Below are 18,814 nucleotides of genomic sequence, written 5' to 3'. Positions count from 1 at the left end.
ATAATTTAATATTAAATGTTCCTTAATTAAATGTAATTATTAAAATAATTTCATTATTTTTTTTTTAGTTCTGTACCTTTTTATTTACAATATTTTAATCATTCCTATGTAAATAATTTGTAGCAACTGAATGAATCAGTCTGATATCAGTTAAAAAACAAGATTCATAAAACACGAGTTAAACCTAAATGCATAAAAAACATGAATTATTTTACTTTAATATTAAATGTTATAATTAAATTAAGTTTAATTTATATTTATATATTTTATTTATATGCATTGTTTTTATTTGTTTATTAATTTCCATTTTTTATATATTTATCCATTAATACTAACACTTCTTTTGTCTTCTCTTCTATATACGATATTTTAATAATTATTGTGTAAATGATCTGTTTCAAATAAATAAATCAGTCAATATCAAAAACAGATTCATGTTACAAGTTCAAAACTTAAGTTAATTATTTTTTAAATTCTAATATTAAATGTTATTTAAGTAGATGTTATTTAATTAAATGTAATTATTAAATTAATTATATATCTTTTACTGTTGATAGTATTTGTTTGTTACAAAACAATTTTCGTTTTGTATTTATGTGCCTTTATTATATATATATATGTGTATGATTTTTAAATAATATTTATGTACAGCCCTTTGAATTTCCATTGCGTATGACTTTTTTTTTTTTTTTTTTTCACAAGTATGCATTGCTTTGCCTATTTATGTAATATTGTAAGACATGTTTGAGATTGAGAATGTAAAGCTGAGGTTGTTTCTACAGATGCTGGACGTCCCCACTGTTCTGACTCTGCTGCGACAGCAACGCATGATGATGGTGCAGACGCTCTCACAGTACACCTTCATCTACAAAGTGCTCATTCAGTTCCTGAGAAACTCCAGACTGATCTGAGACCAGCGCTGGCTCGTGTCCCATGAGCCCTCTCACGACCTCTCAGCCCGCCGGAGCCGTGAACGCATCGGGCCGGACCGGCGCGGCTCCGCTTCCTCACAGTATTAGTGACGGGGCAAGTATGAAGGACACTGCGCCGCTCTCTTTATCCAGTATTATTCACAGATTTCCCTGTGGGCTTTTACACGTGATCGCGGACGTCAGTCCCAGCACTTTTATTTTGCTGTACATAGACGCGAATGACGCAGCTGTTATTTAATATGATGCGCTGAACTGCAGTGGTTCTTTTATACCGGGTTCCTCGTGGATTGTACTAGTTTACGCATGAAGGTTTACCGCGCCTAAACGAAAACGGCAGACACGGTGTTTAAAGACGTGTGTGGATTTCACTTCAGTAGAAATGATCGGGTGAATCTCACGAAAAGCTCCCACAAATATTAATATGATGGACAATGTTCAATTTTCATGAAAGTAAAGGCAAAATGTACAAAAAAAACTTGCTTTTCTATATACTAAATAAAATGACTTGTTTCTTTTCATGAGATTCACCTTGTTGCACCATGGGATGGATGTAACAGGACTCCGGGAGTTTCACGTCCAGTGTTAAAGCTGTTTCTTGAGATTTTGTCATGAGCGTGTAACTCTACGAATGGGTTTCACTGATCAAACGCATCTCGAGTTTGAATGCAGCCAAAGACGGGAGGGTTTATTTCCTGTACGCTGACGCAACCTATAAATAATTTACAAAATGTATTACAATTGTATATGAAAACTCTCAAATGTATTCTACGTATCATAATCAGAAAGGCTTTCTCTTTGCATTAGGGATATTTTTGTATTTTTTCAGCTCTTTCAGCCACCAGCATTCAATAACCCGACGCACCAAAGAGCGTCACAGACTTGACTTATGATTGGAGTGAACAATAGTGTTGGGTATATTGTTAACGTTTTGTGACCTCACTAACTTACACACACCAGCTATGATGGTTTACCAAAGAATTTTCAGCATATGGAGTTCATTTACTTCTCTTATCTTAAAGTCTTAAAACACTGTGAAACTGCATGAACCAAGCACAATGTGCCATATCAAATCATTTAGGCTGTTGGCGTTTTAATTCACATTGCAATCAGGTCTTCTAATCTTCATTATTATAGCAGCGCTGATTGATGCTACTTTCCACCGTGATGGTGTTGTTACAGGCCTGCAGTGTCCCATTCAAACTATTTTGTCATTTACAATTTATTGAAAGTATTCACTTTTTTTTTTTTTGTTGGCAAATTTTGCCAGAAAATATCCAGGTCATATTTCACTTCACAAACAAAAGTAAAAAAACAAAACAATGCAATTTAAATAAGTGCAATTTAAAGTATTTGTTGTGCTGAATTTAATTTATTGTGTCCTGATGACTTACTGAATTCCAGTAATGAGTAAAATGTGTAATTATGAAAGTATTGCAGAAAGGTTTAATTGTCCCAAAATAGTTTTTATTTTTCATGCAAAATATAAAATAATTATAATAATATTATAATGTTTTTTTCTTTTGATTTTTGGGCTGAAATATGACCTGAAATTCACTCTAAAGCTCTGAATGGTGCGTAAAAAAAACAATGTCCTTTTTTTTTCTGTGTGAAGGACAATCACTTTTTTCACATTATATTGTGCATCTGAATTCTGACTATCACTTCAAAGCGAGAATGAACTAATACGTTTAACAGTTCAACTGATCTGAACAGATCTACACGATGGCTTGAATCCGCGTTTATCCGTCAGTGCTATATGAGATAAATCATGTAAGTGTTTGAGCAAATGGTTACAAAAGCACAATGTCTGTCTCAGAACCTTTTCATAATTCATGTTGAGTTTTATTGCTCTAGATTTAGGCAAACTGTTGCGATGATGGACGTTTGCTCATATTTAGTATGTGAGCGACCCGTGATCAGTGTTCATCTGAACTGGAAACGGAGATTCAAGACAATTTATGAACAAAGCTGAAAACTGGACTGTTAAAGCCCTTCCCAGAGCTGCTTTTTAGAATACATGTATATTAATAGCACATACTGTTTATATGGTTGATTTTAAGTGTTATTAACTTTTAACTATATTAAACTTGCCGCCATCATCATGAGTGTGTTCTGATGATGTACAGCTATCAGAAGAGCTAAATTATATCCCATTGTAAACAACTATATTTTTCATTCAGAAAATAAATATTTTAAGTTGTTAAAGCAATTCTTTGTCTCTATCTTATTTTATATTGGGTGGATACTTTTCTGTATAAAGTACAGAATGTTATTTTCATATTTGTATGCTATTCTGGTTTTATATATAAATATATATTAGGTTAAGTTTAAGTAATTTTATGACTTTTTAGTATTTTTCTATATTGCAAAAAATCTTTATTGCCTTATTTTAAGTTTTAGTAATTTTAGTACGTAAATGAGAAATGTTGCCTTGGTGTAAGTTTTATTGTTATTAATTATTTTATAACACTGCAGCAAAGTACGGTGGTACTACCATCTAACTCCATCACTTTACCATGGTACTACTGTACTTTGTTTTATAAGGGAAGTTTTCCAATGCATTAACATCAAGTTTGTATTTGTTATTGACAATTCTTGTATCACTAAAAATGTGACTACAAATGCAGGTAAAAGTTCCTACAAAGTCCTTAAGGTTAAAACTGACCTTTTCTGGGAATTAAGACGTTTTGTTGTGTAAAATATAAACCAAATAATTTATATAGTAAATTATGCATGTATATATGTATGTACAATGTATCCCATCAGCCACAAGAGGGCTCCATTTTTTTATGTGATGGTTTTGTGAATGCATTAAAATAACCTTGTTGAAAAATACTTGGAAAGGTATTAAGTGAATTGTAATGCTGTCTCTATTTCTAAAATGGTTTCGGTCATAAAATGTTTAGACTTTACCTGTGATCACTGCAACAAACTTTATTCTTTCCACCTCTTGATACTTATAAAATGTTTTAGCAATATGTTGATGTATCTCTCTCACTGGGGAATTAAATCATAAGTCAAGTAATAAAGTGTTATTACACATCCAAAGAATTAAAAATACGCAAGAATAGTGAAGAATAAAAACGGGACAGTTATTGTTTTCCTTACAACTCATTTGTTGCATCGGGCTATATGCATACAGTAGGGGAGACCGGGGACAGTTGCAACATGTCATTTTTCTCCAACCAGAAACAAGCTAGAGTAATGACACTCTCACCGCACATTCTCAATTGGATAGGAATGAACTGAAATTGCAAAAAATTTGTTCGAAATGGGTTTGCCTTTCCGCCAGTGGACACTAGAGGGTGACACAGGAGTGGATTTTCAAACCTCTCCCCTCCCACTCCCAGAAAAAAATCCCGGCCCATCCCAATCCCAGAAGAATGATTCCCATTCCCTCCCACTCCCAGGATCTGTCAGTTACGGTAAAAATACAGTAGATCATAGAATGCCCACCCAAATCCAGAATGTAGTTTTTTTATTTTATTGAAATGAAAGCCATCTTAAACAATCCGCATTAAATTTTGTTAATTTACATTACATTACCGCTGACATTTTTTCCTGTCCCGTCCGTTAATAGTGATTTTGTTTCCCATCCCGTGGGATTCCCCAAAAAATGTCAGCCTCTACTGGACACTCACCGTGCCACCGTCTGTTTTTTTGTTTTGTTTTTACTCACGGGCAATAAAAATCAGAGATGCATGCGATTACATTTGGAAATAGGAAAGCTTTGTTTCCAAATGCCCCAAGTAAAAACTATCCTGCCTATTTTGTAAACCCAGCCAGTATTATAACAATTGATGCATCTAAACTGCAATATCTAGCCTTACATATAACAACAAAGCATGTGTAAAAAATATGATTTACGCAAATTCAGCATAAATTTCAGGACAACCGGGCATATTTTTGTACGCGAGACAGACGTCACCCGAACCTCACAGCAATTGGCTGCATTAAGTTTTTGATTTTATAATTTGCAGTTAAGAAACTGCCAGAACTCCCCAACCTTTTGACGTTCAACGCTTTCTCCTGTCCGTTGTCAATCCCACAATGCACCTCGTGAGAGTGAAGCTCAACTTCCAAAGGAGTTCATTGAAAATGCTCGTTCTGTACCAATGGGCATGCATCTTTAGCGGTTATTTATTGTGTGATCTGCCAAGGAAGCCAGAGAATTTATGCTCAGTCAATATTTTTTTAAAAAGACGAAAAAACAGCAGAATTTCTAAACATTTAAGATATGAGCCCTCATGTTTTGCTTGTAGAGCTGTCACTGTAATGCTTATGAGCTCTGACACATCAATGTCCTTCACTGATTACCTTTCACAACTGTCTTGATAACTTTGGGAATGCGAAATCTGACTCCCATGAATCGTAACAAATGTTGATTTAAAGTGATTTAAACATGAATTCCGATTTAACTGTTCAGACTGAAGTTCGATTGTAAAACATCTGACCTGTATTGGATTTAGTACCACATATTGAAGTGGCCCAAATCAGAATTGAAAAGATCAGATTCCATATGGTTTGTGCTGTTCACATTGTCATTAGAAAAACAGATCACATATTAACAAAAAATCGGATTTGCATTTGCCTGCTGTCTGAATGTAGCCTAAGTTTCTATCATGGATAAACTGTTGGTTTCCTAATTGCAAAAAGGCTTTAGATTAAAACCTCAAGCCTTTTTTTGACTAGTGATGATATTGTAGCCCATTCTCATTGGCTAATGCATAAACTCTACAGGTCCAAAGGAGAATCAATGGTAATCAATAAAGGTAAAGGGGGTGGAGCCAACTTAACTCAAAGCTGTTCATAATGGCAAAGCTAAGGACTGGTGTGTGTTGTGGTGTTTGTGTCAAAGTTTGTTAGGATGGGGTTTCTGAAAGTTGTTTTAGTGGTGGTTGTGATTGTGGCATTTGATCTGCCTGATGTCTGGGGAAGTTTGAGGTACCGTCATAGTCCAAGAAGCATGGGGCCAAAATCAGATCCAGCTTCCAGAAGTCCTGCCCTTTCTCCTCTAGGGCTCTGGAACCCTTTGCAAGTGGCTTCTCAGTTTCAGAGTCCTTTGGGTCCTGACTCCAAAAGCCTTGCACAGGAGCCTTTTGGCCTTCAGGAGAAGCAGCTGTTGCAGGGTCCAGTGAAGCCTTTGGATTGGAGTTATCCTGTCGTTCCTGAGGTGCAGAGCGAGTTGGCGGTGGACTTCCAGTTGAGGCAACCCGTGACTCCCAGCAGTGTAGCGGTTCAATGCGGCGAGAACCGGGTTCTTGTAGAGGTCCAGCAGGACTTTTTCAGCAATGGTCAGTTGATCCAGCCAACTGGTCTGTCTTTAGGTGGATGTCCTGTTGTTGGTCAGGATCCTGAGTCTCGAGTGCTCATCTTTGAGTATGAATTACAGGACTGCAACAGTGTGCTGATGGTAAGAACTCCTATGTTAAAAAACTTTCAAGGAAAGTCCGATTACTTGTTCTCATTTGCAATCCCAGGGCAGCTAAGACCAAGTACTTTCTATTTGAATGTGGAAATCCTGAATTTTCAAACTACTTTAAATAACCCTTCAAAGCAACAATTTTGATGCTCCTATTTAGGAGTTTTTCCACCATTGCACAGAGCACTTTCCCATCAATAGCAATATGAGGGCACTGTCTTAGTATATGTAAAGTTTTTGGGATGACCCTCTTGGTAACTACAGTCTTTTTACAGATGAATGAGGATGAGCTTGTCTACACCTTCTCTCTTACCTACACCCCTGAGACACTTACTGGTACTCCGATTACCCGGGCTGATGGTGCAATTGTTGGTGTTCAGTGCCATTATCAAAGGTAAGTGCTCTCTCTGACTTTCTGCTCTACTGCTTGTGCAATTGGGAGACCATTTAATGGGTATTTTCATGAACCACAGGCTTCAAAATGTAAGTAGTGATGCCTTGAGGCCAACATGGGTCCCTTATGCTTCATCAGAGGCTGGTCAAGAAGTCTTGCTGTTCTCCCTGAAGATCATGATGGGTTGGTATAGTGTTTTTTTTTAAGTAAACCTTTATCCTTGTGATTTGTGGCTGTGCCTAATTTTATTTTTTTTGTAGATGATTGGTCCTATCAGAGGCCTTCATACTCCTATTTCCTGGGGGGTGTTATTAACATCGAGGCATCTGTGAAGCAGTACAATCATGTGCCTCTGCGTGTCTTTGTGGACCGCTGTGTGGCCACTCAAGTACCTGATGTGAACTCCCTTCCCAGATATTCCTTCATTGAGAATAACGGGTAAGCCTAGATGCGGTAGGACTGTTTTGTAACCACTTTGTCACAGAGTCCTGGGTAAGGTCACGTTGCTAGATGCTCTACAGTTGACATTCATGAGTTACTCTTTGTGCTTGCTGTCATTAGATGCTTTGTGGATGCCAAAACTACAGCTTCCAGCTCCCGCTTCATGCCGCGGTCTCAGGTTGATAAGATCCAGTTCCAGCTGGAGGCGTTTATGTTCCAGGAGGGCAACATTCCTTCTGTATGTACTATGAATATGAGTTAATTTGACTACTCCCATCTGCTTTGGTTTTGTGACTTGTCTATCATCCCTTGCAGATCTACATAACATGTCTTCTGAAGGCAACTATTGCTTCTGCACCCAGTGACGCCCAGCGCAAGTCCTGTTCCTTTTCCAATGGGTATGTTTTTGGGTTTTTTTTTTAAGCTGACTTTGCTCATGTTGAAGGTTTCATGTCTTTGTCTTGTTGCAGGTGGTTTGCTGCTGATGGTAATGACCAAGTTTGTGGTTGCTGTGACTCAACATGTGGTCCTGATGGTGAATTTGCTGCTTCTCCCTATGGAGGTTTGTAGCCTTTGCTTTTTCTAAGGTTTCTTTTGATGGTTTCAAGTTGTAACTTATTTTTTTATTTAGGCATTCAGTGGGAAGGCAAGGCCTCACTTGGTCCCGTAATGGTTCAAGGGCAAAAGAGAGGTTCTCAATAAAACTGACTAACCAATCCTTGCTTGTATCTGACTTGTCATTTTGCTTCATGTCTGGTTTAACAGATTTTAAATTGGAAAGTGCCTCATTCTGCTGATATGGTGAACGTGATTTAGTCCTGCTGTACCTTTTCAAGTCCCATGTGGAATACAACATATGGTTTCACAAGTTAATAACTTTCTCCATAGTTAATTTTAAATTGAGATTTTGAATACAGCTACTGTAAGCTACAAGGTTAATTGGTAGAGTACATGCTTTTTGAAGCCATCAGTTTACATTACTTTTTTGTGTTTAACCGCAGAATTCCTGGTGAAAAACATCTCATGATGCTCTTAAGAATTTGGCAAGCAAATAATTCCAAAAGAGTTCTGCAGGGAACGCCTTGTACCATGAAGTGGTGATAATGTAATGTCTCCCTATAATATTCCTGTGACCTCAAGTCTGTATATGACCTTGTGACACTTAATTGTTCACAAACTTCCACTGTAGTTTGATCCTATGAAGCCCTAGTGATTATACTAATCTCTCTTCTGTATTTATGAATTCTCTAGTTTATCATTTGTTTTATCTCAGGTTCTTTTTAGTTGACAAGTGTCTATCATTGAAAAACTGCCAGAGTTTCTTGGTTGTAAAATTGTGAATGAATGTTGCTAAAATGTGAAGTCTTCTAGTGACTTTCATACTGTACTCATTTGCTAATGCAGTGGTTTTCAGTCCTGAGCTGTCTAAAATTGAATACTTCCCTAGGTAGTATGTGAAAAAAAGTACACCAAAATAGTATGTCTGAATACATTGTATTAAAAAAAAACTCTAGGTTAAATGTGCATAGAGATCTACTACTGCAAAGATTCTGAAGTGTGCATCTGTTGGACCGTTCACTATTCCATGAGGCCACGGTAGAGGATTTATGAATCCCAGTGAAGCGACACAACTGGTGCTGGTAGGTCATATGATATGGTGGTATTTTAGATCATCAGCTCATTAGGCAAGAACTCAATTTAACTGAAATAAGTATATATTTTCATGACGACAATGTACTAAAAATGCAAAAGATTTTCCGTTGAGTTTTTGAAAAGTTGTGCACCAATGTCAAAATGATCCCCGTTTTCACGGCTCTGTGAAAACGGCTAAAAAAATGCTGCATTCTCCTGCCAGGTTAGTAGTTGGCAATGACACTTTGTAAAGAAGCACTACGTGTCTATAGATTGAACACGTAATATGCATGCACATAACGTCACAGTTTTCACAAATTTGTGTTTTTGCTACTTTTGAGTGTGTAGCAGAAGAGTAGACAAGCTTTGGGTCATGCTGTCACGTCATAAAATAGCGTCTTCAACCTTTGCTCTGTGTCGCTTAGTTACATGCATCCTGTCGTGTAAACTGACATATCAATCATCTTGTCAAAGATAAAATCCTACACTTTTAATTTAATTTCCTACTGTATCGTAGAGAAATTCAGAAGCACAATGATCTGCAGTTGTGGGTCTTTCATGTGGAGATATTCCTCATATTCATGCACAACGATGCATTTAAAAGTTAATTGCCAAACGGATCTTTAGAAAAGTTCCTATTGTTGTTGCAGATGAAATATAACATGGATAACCTGACATAAATATTTTAAGCAGCTTAAAGGTTGATTATTAGTCATTCAAACCCCTTCATCTAATCTAAACCTCTACTTGACCATCAGTCATGCACATCAGCCATCTTTTGTAGTTTTCTGAACACTTTTAATTCGTGTTTGTAGTTCTGAACGGAATCTTCCTCCAAAGCACAATTGGTTTTGGGCAATATTAGCCGTTATAGTGAGAATGATCCACACCTCGAAAATCGACCGGAAATAGTAGACCATCCAGGGACTTCTGGCTTACACTTTTCAACATACTATGTTGTGGGACACACTTATTTTAATCTCACATACTGTTTAAGATGCATAGCTAGTATGGACATTGAGACACAGGAATACAAAGGGTGCTTCTCAATATCCTTCCTCGTCTCCTCGCTCCTCCGTCCTCCATCCTATGACCCGGAAACCAATCAAGCACAGCCATCTTGAAGGACATCTCAATTCTCTAATTGCACCGCGAGGAGTCGAGGATCGAGGAGTGAGGAGGCTTTCAGAGGAGTTATGAGCGAGGATACACAGGTGTATCCTATGCGGAAGTGTTTTATTGACTAAACGTGACACACGTATACATTCTCCTCCCCCTTCACATCGGTCACAATAATTTGAATTTATACTTTACCTTTGCAGTTTATATAAACCACACATCTCACATATTTCAGGAGGGTATCTTGCTTTATTATTATTCATTATGAATTTCTTAAATAAACAAGCTTCAACAACATAAGGGAAGATCCTTTGAGCGCTACTGATGACGCTGTGAAGTGACGCTCGAGTGAGTAAGTATTCCAATGTATAAAAAAAGCTTTCATTCGATTCCTCCGTCCTCATTTTCTTTCCTTGTGCCCTTCCCTTACAACCTACAGGGGGAGGAGCTGAGGCGCTAGGAAAGGAAGCGAGGAAAGGAAACGAGGATGCACAAATAAGAAATGAGAAGCACCCAAAATGTGAAGAGCGGTGGGTCCCCAAAATGCATAAACTTTACAGGTCCAGAGGAGAATCAATCAATTAAGGTAAAAGGGGTGGAGCCACCTTAATTCAAACCTGTTCATAAGGGCAAAGCTAAGAACTGGTGTGTGTTGTGGTGTTTGTGTTAAACGTTGTAAAGATGGGGTTTCTGAAAGGTGTGTTAGTGGTGGTTTTGGTAGTGGCATTTGATCTGCCTGATGCCTGGGGAAGTTTGAGGTATAGTCATAGTCCAAGAAGCATGGGGCCAAAATCAGATCCAGCTTCAGGAAGTCCTGCCCCTTCTCTAGGGCTCTGGAACCCTTTGCAAGTGGCTTCTCAGTTTCAGAGTCCTTTGGGTCCTGACTCCAAACGCCTTGCACAGGAGCCTTTTGGCCTTCAGGAGAAGCAGCTGTTGCAGGGTCCAGTAAAGCCTTTGGATTGGAAGTATCCTATTGTTCCCGAGGTGCAGAGCGAGTTGGCGGTGGACTTCCAATTGAGGCAACCTGTGACTCCCAGCAGTGTAGCGGTTCAATGTGGCGAGAACCGGGTTCTTGTAGAGGTCCAGCAGGATTTTTTCAGCAATGGTCAGTTGATCCAGCCCACTGGTCTGTCTTTAGGTGGATGTCCTGTTGTTGGTCAGGATCCTGAGTCTCGAGTGCTCATCTTTGAGTATGAATTACAGGACTGCAACAGCGTGCTTATGGTAAGAACTCCTAAATCTTAATGGGTTATTTGTTGTTGCAGAGGACCTTTCAAGGAAAGTCAGTTCACTTGGTTTTACAACCCTTATTGAAACTACAATCGTTTTACAGATGAATGAGGATGAGCTTGTCTACACCTTCTCTCTTACCTACACCCCTGAGGCACTAGTCGGTACTCCAATTACCCGGACCAATGGTGCAATTGTTGGTGTTCAATGCCATTATCAAAGGTAAGTGCTCTGTGACTTTCTGTTCTACTGCTTGTGCAACTGGGAGACCATTTAATGGGTATTTTCATGAAATGTAGGCTTCAGAATGTAAGCAGTGATTCCTTGAGGCCAACATGGGTCCCTTATGCCTCAACCGAGGCTGGTCAAGAAGTCTTGCTGTTCTCCCTGAAGATCATGATGGGTTGGTACAGGTTTTTTCTTTCAATAAAATACACATTTACCCTTGCTATTGTGGCTGTGCCTAAAATGTTTTTTGTGTAGATGATTGGTCCTATCAGAGGCCTTCATACTCCTATTTCCTGGGTGGCGTTATTAACATCGAGGCATCTGTGAAGCAGTACAATCATGTGCCTCTGCGTGTGTTTGTGGACCGCTGTGTGGCCACTCAAGTACCTGATGTGAACTCTCTTCCAAGATATTCCTTCATTGAGAATCATGGGTAAGGTCATGGCTCTTGATACGGAAGGACTGTTAAGTTGTTTTTTGTAACCACTTTGTCAAAGAGTCATGGGTAAGGTCTAGTTGCTTGACGCTGTAGTTGACATTCGAGTTACTCTTTCTGATTGCTTTGTGATTTGTATTGTTGTCAGGTGCTTTGTGGATGCCAAAACTACAGCTTCCAGCTCCCGCTTTATGCCTCGGTCCCAGGTTGACAAGATCCAGTTCCAGCTGGAGGCGTTTATGTTCCAGGAGGGCAACAGTCCTTCTGTATGTACTACGAATATCATGAGTTAATTTGACTACTCCTCCCATCTGCTTTAGTTCTGTGACTTGTCTGTCATCCCTTGCAGATCTACATAACATGTATTCTGAAGGCAACTATTGCTTCTGCACCCACTGATGCTCAGCGCAAATCCTGTTCCTTTGCCAATGGGTACTTTATTTTTTTTAATTTTTTTTAAAAGATTGACTTTGCTCATGTTGAAGGTTCCCTGTCTTTTATCTTCTTGCAGGTGGTTTGCTGCTGATGGAAACAACCAAGTTTGTGGCTGCTGTGACTCCACTTGTGGTCCTGATGCTGAATTTGATGCTTCTCATGGCGGTTGGTAGTGTTTGCTCTTTCTAAGGTTGCTTTTTATTCATGCTCTAACTTGGCTCTCTTCTCTCTAGGCATTCAGTGGGAAGGCAAGGCCTCACTTGGTCCTGTAATAGTTCAAGGGCAAAAGAGAGGTTCTCAATAAAGCTGCTTGTTTCCATCCAATCCTTGCTTGTTTCTGACTTTTCATTTTGCTTCATGTCTGGTTTAACAGATTTTAAATTGGGCAAAGAGTGCCTCATTCTGCTGATGTGGTGGTCCTACTGTGCCTTTTAGTCCCATTTACCATACAACCACAGGGTTCCAGAAGTTTAGAATTTTCTCCATAGGTAACCTTAAACTGAGCATAATTGTTTTATGCTTTTGAAGCCATGCCATCAATTTACATTACATGTTTTTAGTTTAACAGCAGAATTCATAATGAAAACATATCCATGATGCTCTTTAAGAATTTGGCAGGCAAATAAATCCAAAACCCCTCTGCAGGTAACACCTTGTCCCATGAAGCACTGCTGATGTAATGGAGTTGGTCACCCTATTGTATTCCTGTGCGCTCAAAGTTTGTATATAAATATTGTGATGCTTCATATTTTATAATAAACTTTCTGAAGTTTGATCATTAAACCCTAGTGGTTATACAACACTAAACACTTTCTCTCTGGGATCTGTATTCATGACTCTCCAGTCTATCATTTAAACTCAGGTTTTTTTTATTTTAGATTACATTAAGTTTCTGTCATGGACAAGCTTGTTTATGAAATTGGTATGTTGATTGAATGTGAATTGTTTATGAATTATTGTAGATTAAAATGTTAAGTCTTCTATTGACTTTCCAGGCTTCTCATTTGCTAATGCAGTGGATTTCAGTCCTGAGCTGTGTTCTAACGAATTATGCAGGCAGCATCAGAGGTCAGATTGGATTGGAACATTTATATTATGCAGTTCATCTGTTTGAAGTGTTATGTCGCAGATGTAAAGTTGTCTAGGTTAAGGGGGTAAATGGTGAAAAAGGTTTGGTTTGCTGTGAGAAAATAAATGTGACTGAGCCCATTCCCAGCTCTGTACAACAGACATCAAATTTCAGCTCAAATTTATTAAAATATGTATTGACAAAATAAAACAAAAATAAAAAAGCAAACCCTCAGGAGGGGGTAAAGCAAAAATAAACAAGTACACTCTGACTTGTTCCAACAGGAAACAAAAAAACAAAAGAAAATTACACCAACTCCCTAACTAGCCAAAAACAGGAGAAAAGGTATTACAAAAATAAAAGTAGGCACCCACCTCCCTACAGCTTCCAGACCGTTTGGTATTCAAGAATAAAGTAGCAACAACAAACAAAAAAAAGTGGTAGTAGGCTACAATAAGCCTTAGCTTGGTGAACAATAAGAACAGTCTTATTGTTATACAACAGCAAGTAAACCAACAAGTGAGGGACAGTCACAACACTCTGGAAGGCAAGCTTCAGTTTGAATGTCCTCTGATGCATCTTTTGAATGTGTAGCGTCTCCAGTATAAGGAGCAGCAGGTGCGATCAATCATCTCCCTCTCTTCCCCACCTGGTAGAGCTGCAGAGTTACAGAGAGAGAACAAACACAAATCCCCAGCACTGCCATAACACAACCACGGAACGTAACAGAAGACCGGTGTCATCACGTGCGTATTGAGACGAGTTTGTTGAGGATCAGTGCCAATGGCTGTCGTGTCGATGAGGCCTTCAAAGGGGATAATCTATGTGACACAATCTCTGCTGACACTTCAGGAATGCTTTTTGGTCATGTCCTGGCGCAAGTCCACCATCTGAGCTGGATACGGCCCGGGTCTGGCTGATTACAGTGTACCTCGGAATAAACGGAGACTAAAATTAGCCTATAGATGCCATTCTTTTTATGATGTAACGAGTACATCGGGAGTTATAGGAAGTGTTCCAGGTTCCAGCGGACGTAATTTATGCAGCCTAATAATCATTTAACTGATTTGAATAATACGAATGTATAGTTTATGCCAGGTTGAAGAGATGTGTTTTTAATCTAGGTTTAAACTGAGTGTGTCTGCTTCCCGGACAATGTTAGGAAAACTGTTCCAAATTTTAGGTGCTAAATAGGAAAAGGATCTACTGCCAGCACTCGGTTTTGATCTTGTTGGCATTATCAACTGACCAGAATTTTGAGATCGCAATAGACGTGAAGGACTATAATGTGTTAGGAGCTCGCTCAAGTACTGGGGAGCTAAACCATTTAGTGCTTTGTAAATAATCAGCAATATTTAAAAATTATACGATGTTTAATAGGAAGCCAATACAGTTTTGACAGAACCGGGCTAATATGGTCATACTTCCTGGTTCTGGTAAGAACTCTAGCGGCTGCGTTTTGGACCAGCTTTAGTTTGTTTATTAAGCGTCCAGGGCAACCATTCAGTAGAGCATTACAATAATCTAGCCTTGAGGTCATGAACGCATGAACTAATTGTTTTGCATTTGTCATTGAGAGCATAGTACGTAATTTAGATATATTTTTAAAATGGAAAAATGCAGTTTTACAGATACTAGAGACATGACTTTCAGATGAAAGATTGGTATCAAAGAGCACACCCAGGTTCCTAACCGACGACGAAGACTTGACAGAGCAGCCATCAAGTGTTAGACAGTATTCTAGATTATTATGTGAGGAAGTTTTTGTCCAATAATTAGAATCTCTGTTTTCTCAGAATTAAGTAGTAATAAATTACTAGTCATCCAGTTTTTTATATCAGCTATGCATTCTGTTAATTTTGTGAATTGGTAAGTTTCGTCAGGGTGTTAAGAAATATAGAGCTGAGTATCATCAGCATAACAGTGAAAACTAATGCCATGCTTCCTAATGATATATCCTAAGGGTAGCATGTACAAAGTGAACAGCAGTGATTTCCAATGTACTCAAAACATTTAAAAGCGCGAAGGAAAACCTTTCCTATTTTTAGTTCAGACAACAATGTTGTCAAAATTATCCCAGCTCACAAGGATCTGTGTTCGGTTTTCACACATTTTTTTATGTTGTTTACACAAAGAAAATAATGGTATCGTTTTAAAAAACTTGCACTTTGAAACCCGTTTTTAAATGTTTCTGTTTTTAGGCCTCCAAAACTCTGTGGTTGTGTAAATAAATGGCCAAAATGCATATAAAGTTGTCTGTTTTTAGCTGAAAATGGTGTCACGTATGTCCACTCAATGGCTGCATCCGAAATCACATACTCTATTCTGTAGGTATTTATTTTGAATTTGTAATTACTTCACAACCTCTAAAAAGTATGTTCTGTGTAGTATGACTGTGTGTGTAGTATGAATGAAATCCATATACTACATCCACCATGTTGTCATTGTCCTGTGACCTTTCAGCATCATTCACAGATCCTCTCCTGGGGCCTCATGGGATAGTAATGTGCCCATCGTATGCACACTTCAGAATCTCGCCAGAAGTAGATAAATCGGGTTCTTTTTCCCTACTCTTTTATGAGTACTGTAAATTCGAACATACTTCTTTTGTCATATACATATCGTTTGTGTTTGATGCTCCGTCGAATTGATTCATAAATCCTTGATTTTCTTCTTTACCACTCATCTATAAACAAGCACTTTCTATTTTTATAGCATGTGAACTTATCTTCGATACTTTTCCTTATAAAAAACAATTGGATTGCTTTGATTTCACTACTTACATCCAACTTTTCGAATCTCCGCTACTAGCCTTTAGTCCGCTAGCATCGCACGCGTGGACTCTCGCCTATTGATCGTCTCATTTACACCCGTTTCACTGAAAGGATACGGGTTATATCCAGGATTTCAGTCCTAAATTAGTAGTGATATTGGTAGTATCAATACTAATTTACTGTTCATCTGTTATAATGGCGAGGTGGAGTCCGTGGAGAAGCAGATCCGTGGTCTGCTAGAGAGGCAAGCCGAGCTGCGAGATCGGTGTTCAGCACTTGAAACATCACGCACCGATGCTCACAAGTCAGTGGTTAGTAACTTTTTGAATCCGACCTCGTCTACTCCTTGTGCCTCTCTGCACAGAACACAAGCACCCAGGACGCGATCATCCCTGGCTTCATTCACTCCGGAACCGACACAACACCATGGGCCCTGGGTGATTCCTCAGCGGAAGACACGAGCCAGGACCAGACCAAGAACCTCTCCACCTCTCCCGGTCTTTGAGATCTCCACCCGGAACCGCTTCTCCCCTCTTCGCGAGTCGGAACGCGACGACGCCGTGATCATCGGCAGTTCCATCGTCCGTCATGTCCGTGCTACCTCAGGTAAGGGTAAGGTGTGCACTCACTGCTTTCCTGGTGCTCGTGTTCTAGATGTCGCTGCACATGTTCCCGAGATCCTGAACAGTGACGAGCGCGTCGGAGCTGTTGTGCTGCACGGGGGAGTGAACGACATCAGGCTGCGGCAGACAGAGGTTCTGAAGAAGGACTACAGGAGCCTGATCGAGACGGTATGCAGCACATCGTCTAAAGCAACGATCATCATGTCTGGACCGCTTCCCACGTACCGACAAGGACAGGAAAGGTTCAGTAGATTATTTGCACTAAATGAATGGTTAATGTCATTGTGTAATGAACAGAAACTGCTCTTTGTAAAAAATTGGTATCTGTTCTGGGAGCGACCTAGGCTCTACCGTGCTGATGGCCTGCACCCCAGCAGAATCGGAGCGGCTGTTCTGTCGGACAACATCTCCAAGACGTTACACACCATATGACTAGTAAGTCAAAGTCCAAATCACAGTCTTAGCTGTCCCAACTTAATTGATATAAGTAGTGTAGAACATTATATAGAAACTGTGTCTATTCCTCGTTTAGTGAGGCCAAACAATAAATCTACTGTAGGATCTAGGAAAAATCTTATTGTAATTAAACCAGAAAATCTCAATTTCAGTGAACAAAAACAATTTCTAAAGCTAGGTCTTCTAAACATTAGATCGCTCACACCTAAGGCGGTTATTGTAAATTATATGGTAACAGATAATAGTTTCGATGTATTTTGCCTTACTGAAACCTGGCTTAAACCAAATGATTATTTCGGTCTAAATGAGTCCAGTCCACCAGGATACAGTTATAAGCATGAGCCCCGTCGGATCGGGCTTAGAGGCGGTGTTGCAACAATCTATAGAGATATTCTAAATGTTACTCAGAAAACAGGTCACAGGTTTAATTCGTTTGAAGTACTTGTGCTAAATGTTACGCTCTTAGATGTAAGAAAGAAATCCCTATTATCTCTAGCCTTGGCTATTGTACTGTATTTAGACCTCCAGGGCCCTATGCTGATTTCCTAAAAGAGTTTGCATACTTTCTCTCAGATCTATTGGTCAATGTCGATAAAGCAATAATTGTTGGAGATTTTAACATAAACGTAGATAACACAAATGATGCGTTAGGGGCTGCGTTTACAGATTTATTAAACTCCTTTGGGGTCAAGCAAAACGTCAGTGGTCCCACTCATCGTCTAAATCATACACTAGATTTAATTATATCATATGGAACCAATCCAACCGATATAGACATTGTACCGCAAAGTGATGATGTCACTGATCATTACATGATAACTTGGATAATACGTACTGCTGAAATTTGTCATGTTGCGCCACGTTATCGACCAGGCAGAACAATCCTCCCAACCACTATAGATAGATTGTCAAATAGCTTACCTGATCTATCTCAGCTGCTCAGTGAACCCAAACAAACAGATAAACTAGAGAAAATGACTAGTTCTAAAAAGGCTCTAAAAGCAGCCAGGGCTGAGCATCTCCACAAACTAAGAGAAAATAACCAAAATAATCCAAGGTTTTTATTCAACACCGTAGCTAGACTAACAAATAAACAAACATCACTAGAGCAAAATATTCCGTTACATTATAGTAGTAATGATTTTATGAATTTCTTCAATGAGAAAATAGAAAGCATCAGAAACACAATGTAAATGTACAGTCTTTTATGGTGTCTTATCACTCAGCCTCAATTATCGCCCCTCAAGAACAACTACATCGCTTTACAACTATAGGACAGGAAGAGTTAAATAAACTTATCATTGCATCTAAACCAACAACATGTTTATTAGATTCAAAACCCACTAAACTACTGAAAGAAGTGTTGCCTGTAGTGGAAGAGCCTCTTCTCAATATTATTAACTCGTCTTTATCTTTAGGTCATGTTCCAAGAATATTCAAACTGGCCGTAATAAAACCTCTCATTAAGATACCGCAAGTAGATCCAAATAACCTAGCAAATTACAGACCCATTTCAAATATTCCATTTATGTCTAAAATTCTAGAAAAAGTTGTGTCCGCTCAATTGTGCTCTTTCTTGCAAGAAAATGATATCTATGAAAATTTTCAGTCAGGATTCAGACG

At 38.8% G+C, this 18,814-nt stretch overlaps 3 protein-coding genes across 5 annotated transcripts in view; all 3 read left to right on the top strand.

The window, feature by feature from the left end:
* Positions 1-3,141, top strand: part of ptpn21 (protein tyrosine phosphatase non-receptor type 21) — a 34,995-nt gene extending 31,854 nt beyond the window's left edge. For both annotated transcript variants that reach the window (XM_077238248.1, XM_077238247.1), the window contains one exon: positions 783-3,141. In XM_077238248.1, the coding sequence (XP_077094363.1) occupies positions 783-911 (129 nt within the window). In that variant the 3' untranslated portion in view covers positions 912-3,141. The remainder of the gene's footprint in view (positions 1-782) is intronic.
* Positions 3,142-5,750: 2,609 nt separating this feature from the next.
* On the top strand, positions 5,751-7,905 carry LOC143746456 (zona pellucida sperm-binding protein 3-like). The gene is made up of 8 exons (XM_077238251.1): positions 5,751-6,345; positions 6,630-6,748; positions 6,828-6,931; positions 7,009-7,186; positions 7,310-7,427; positions 7,505-7,587; positions 7,660-7,751; positions 7,821-7,905. The coding sequence occupies exons 1-8, from the start codon at positions 5,800-5,802 to the stop codon at positions 7,889-7,891; spliced, it is 1,311 nt and encodes a 436-aa protein (XP_077094366.1). The 5' UTR covers positions 5,751-5,799; the 3' UTR covers positions 7,892-7,905.
* A 2,678-nt stretch (positions 7,906-10,583) lies between these two features.
* On the top strand, positions 10,584-12,593 carry LOC143746457 (zona pellucida sperm-binding protein 3-like). Of its 2 annotated transcripts, none has more exons than XM_077238254.1 (8): positions 10,584-11,164; positions 11,274-11,392; positions 11,470-11,573; positions 11,654-11,831; positions 11,983-12,100; positions 12,184-12,266; positions 12,346-12,434; positions 12,503-12,593. In XM_077238254.1, the coding sequence occupies exons 1-8, from the start codon at positions 10,622-10,624 to the stop codon at positions 12,571-12,573; spliced, it is 1,305 nt and encodes a 434-aa protein (XP_077094369.1). In that variant the 5' UTR covers positions 10,584-10,621; the 3' UTR covers positions 12,574-12,593. The 2 variants fall into 2 exon arrangements, with proteins under 2 accessions (XP_077094369.1, XP_077094367.1); XM_077238252.1 differs by having other exon boundaries at positions 12,346-12,441; positions 12,511-12,593.
* The last annotated feature ends 6,221 nt before the right edge of the window (positions 12,594-18,814 follow it).

Source organism: Siphateles boraxobius, unplaced genomic scaffold (assembly GCF_051911475.1).
Source record: "Siphateles boraxobius isolate OS27281-9 unplaced genomic scaffold, OSU_SipBor_1 22, whole genome shotgun sequence".
Classification (NCBI taxonomy): Eukaryota; Metazoa; Chordata; class Actinopteri; order Cypriniformes; family Leuciscidae; genus Siphateles; species Siphateles boraxobius.
This window is presented reverse-complemented; position numbering and strand designations above follow the sequence as displayed.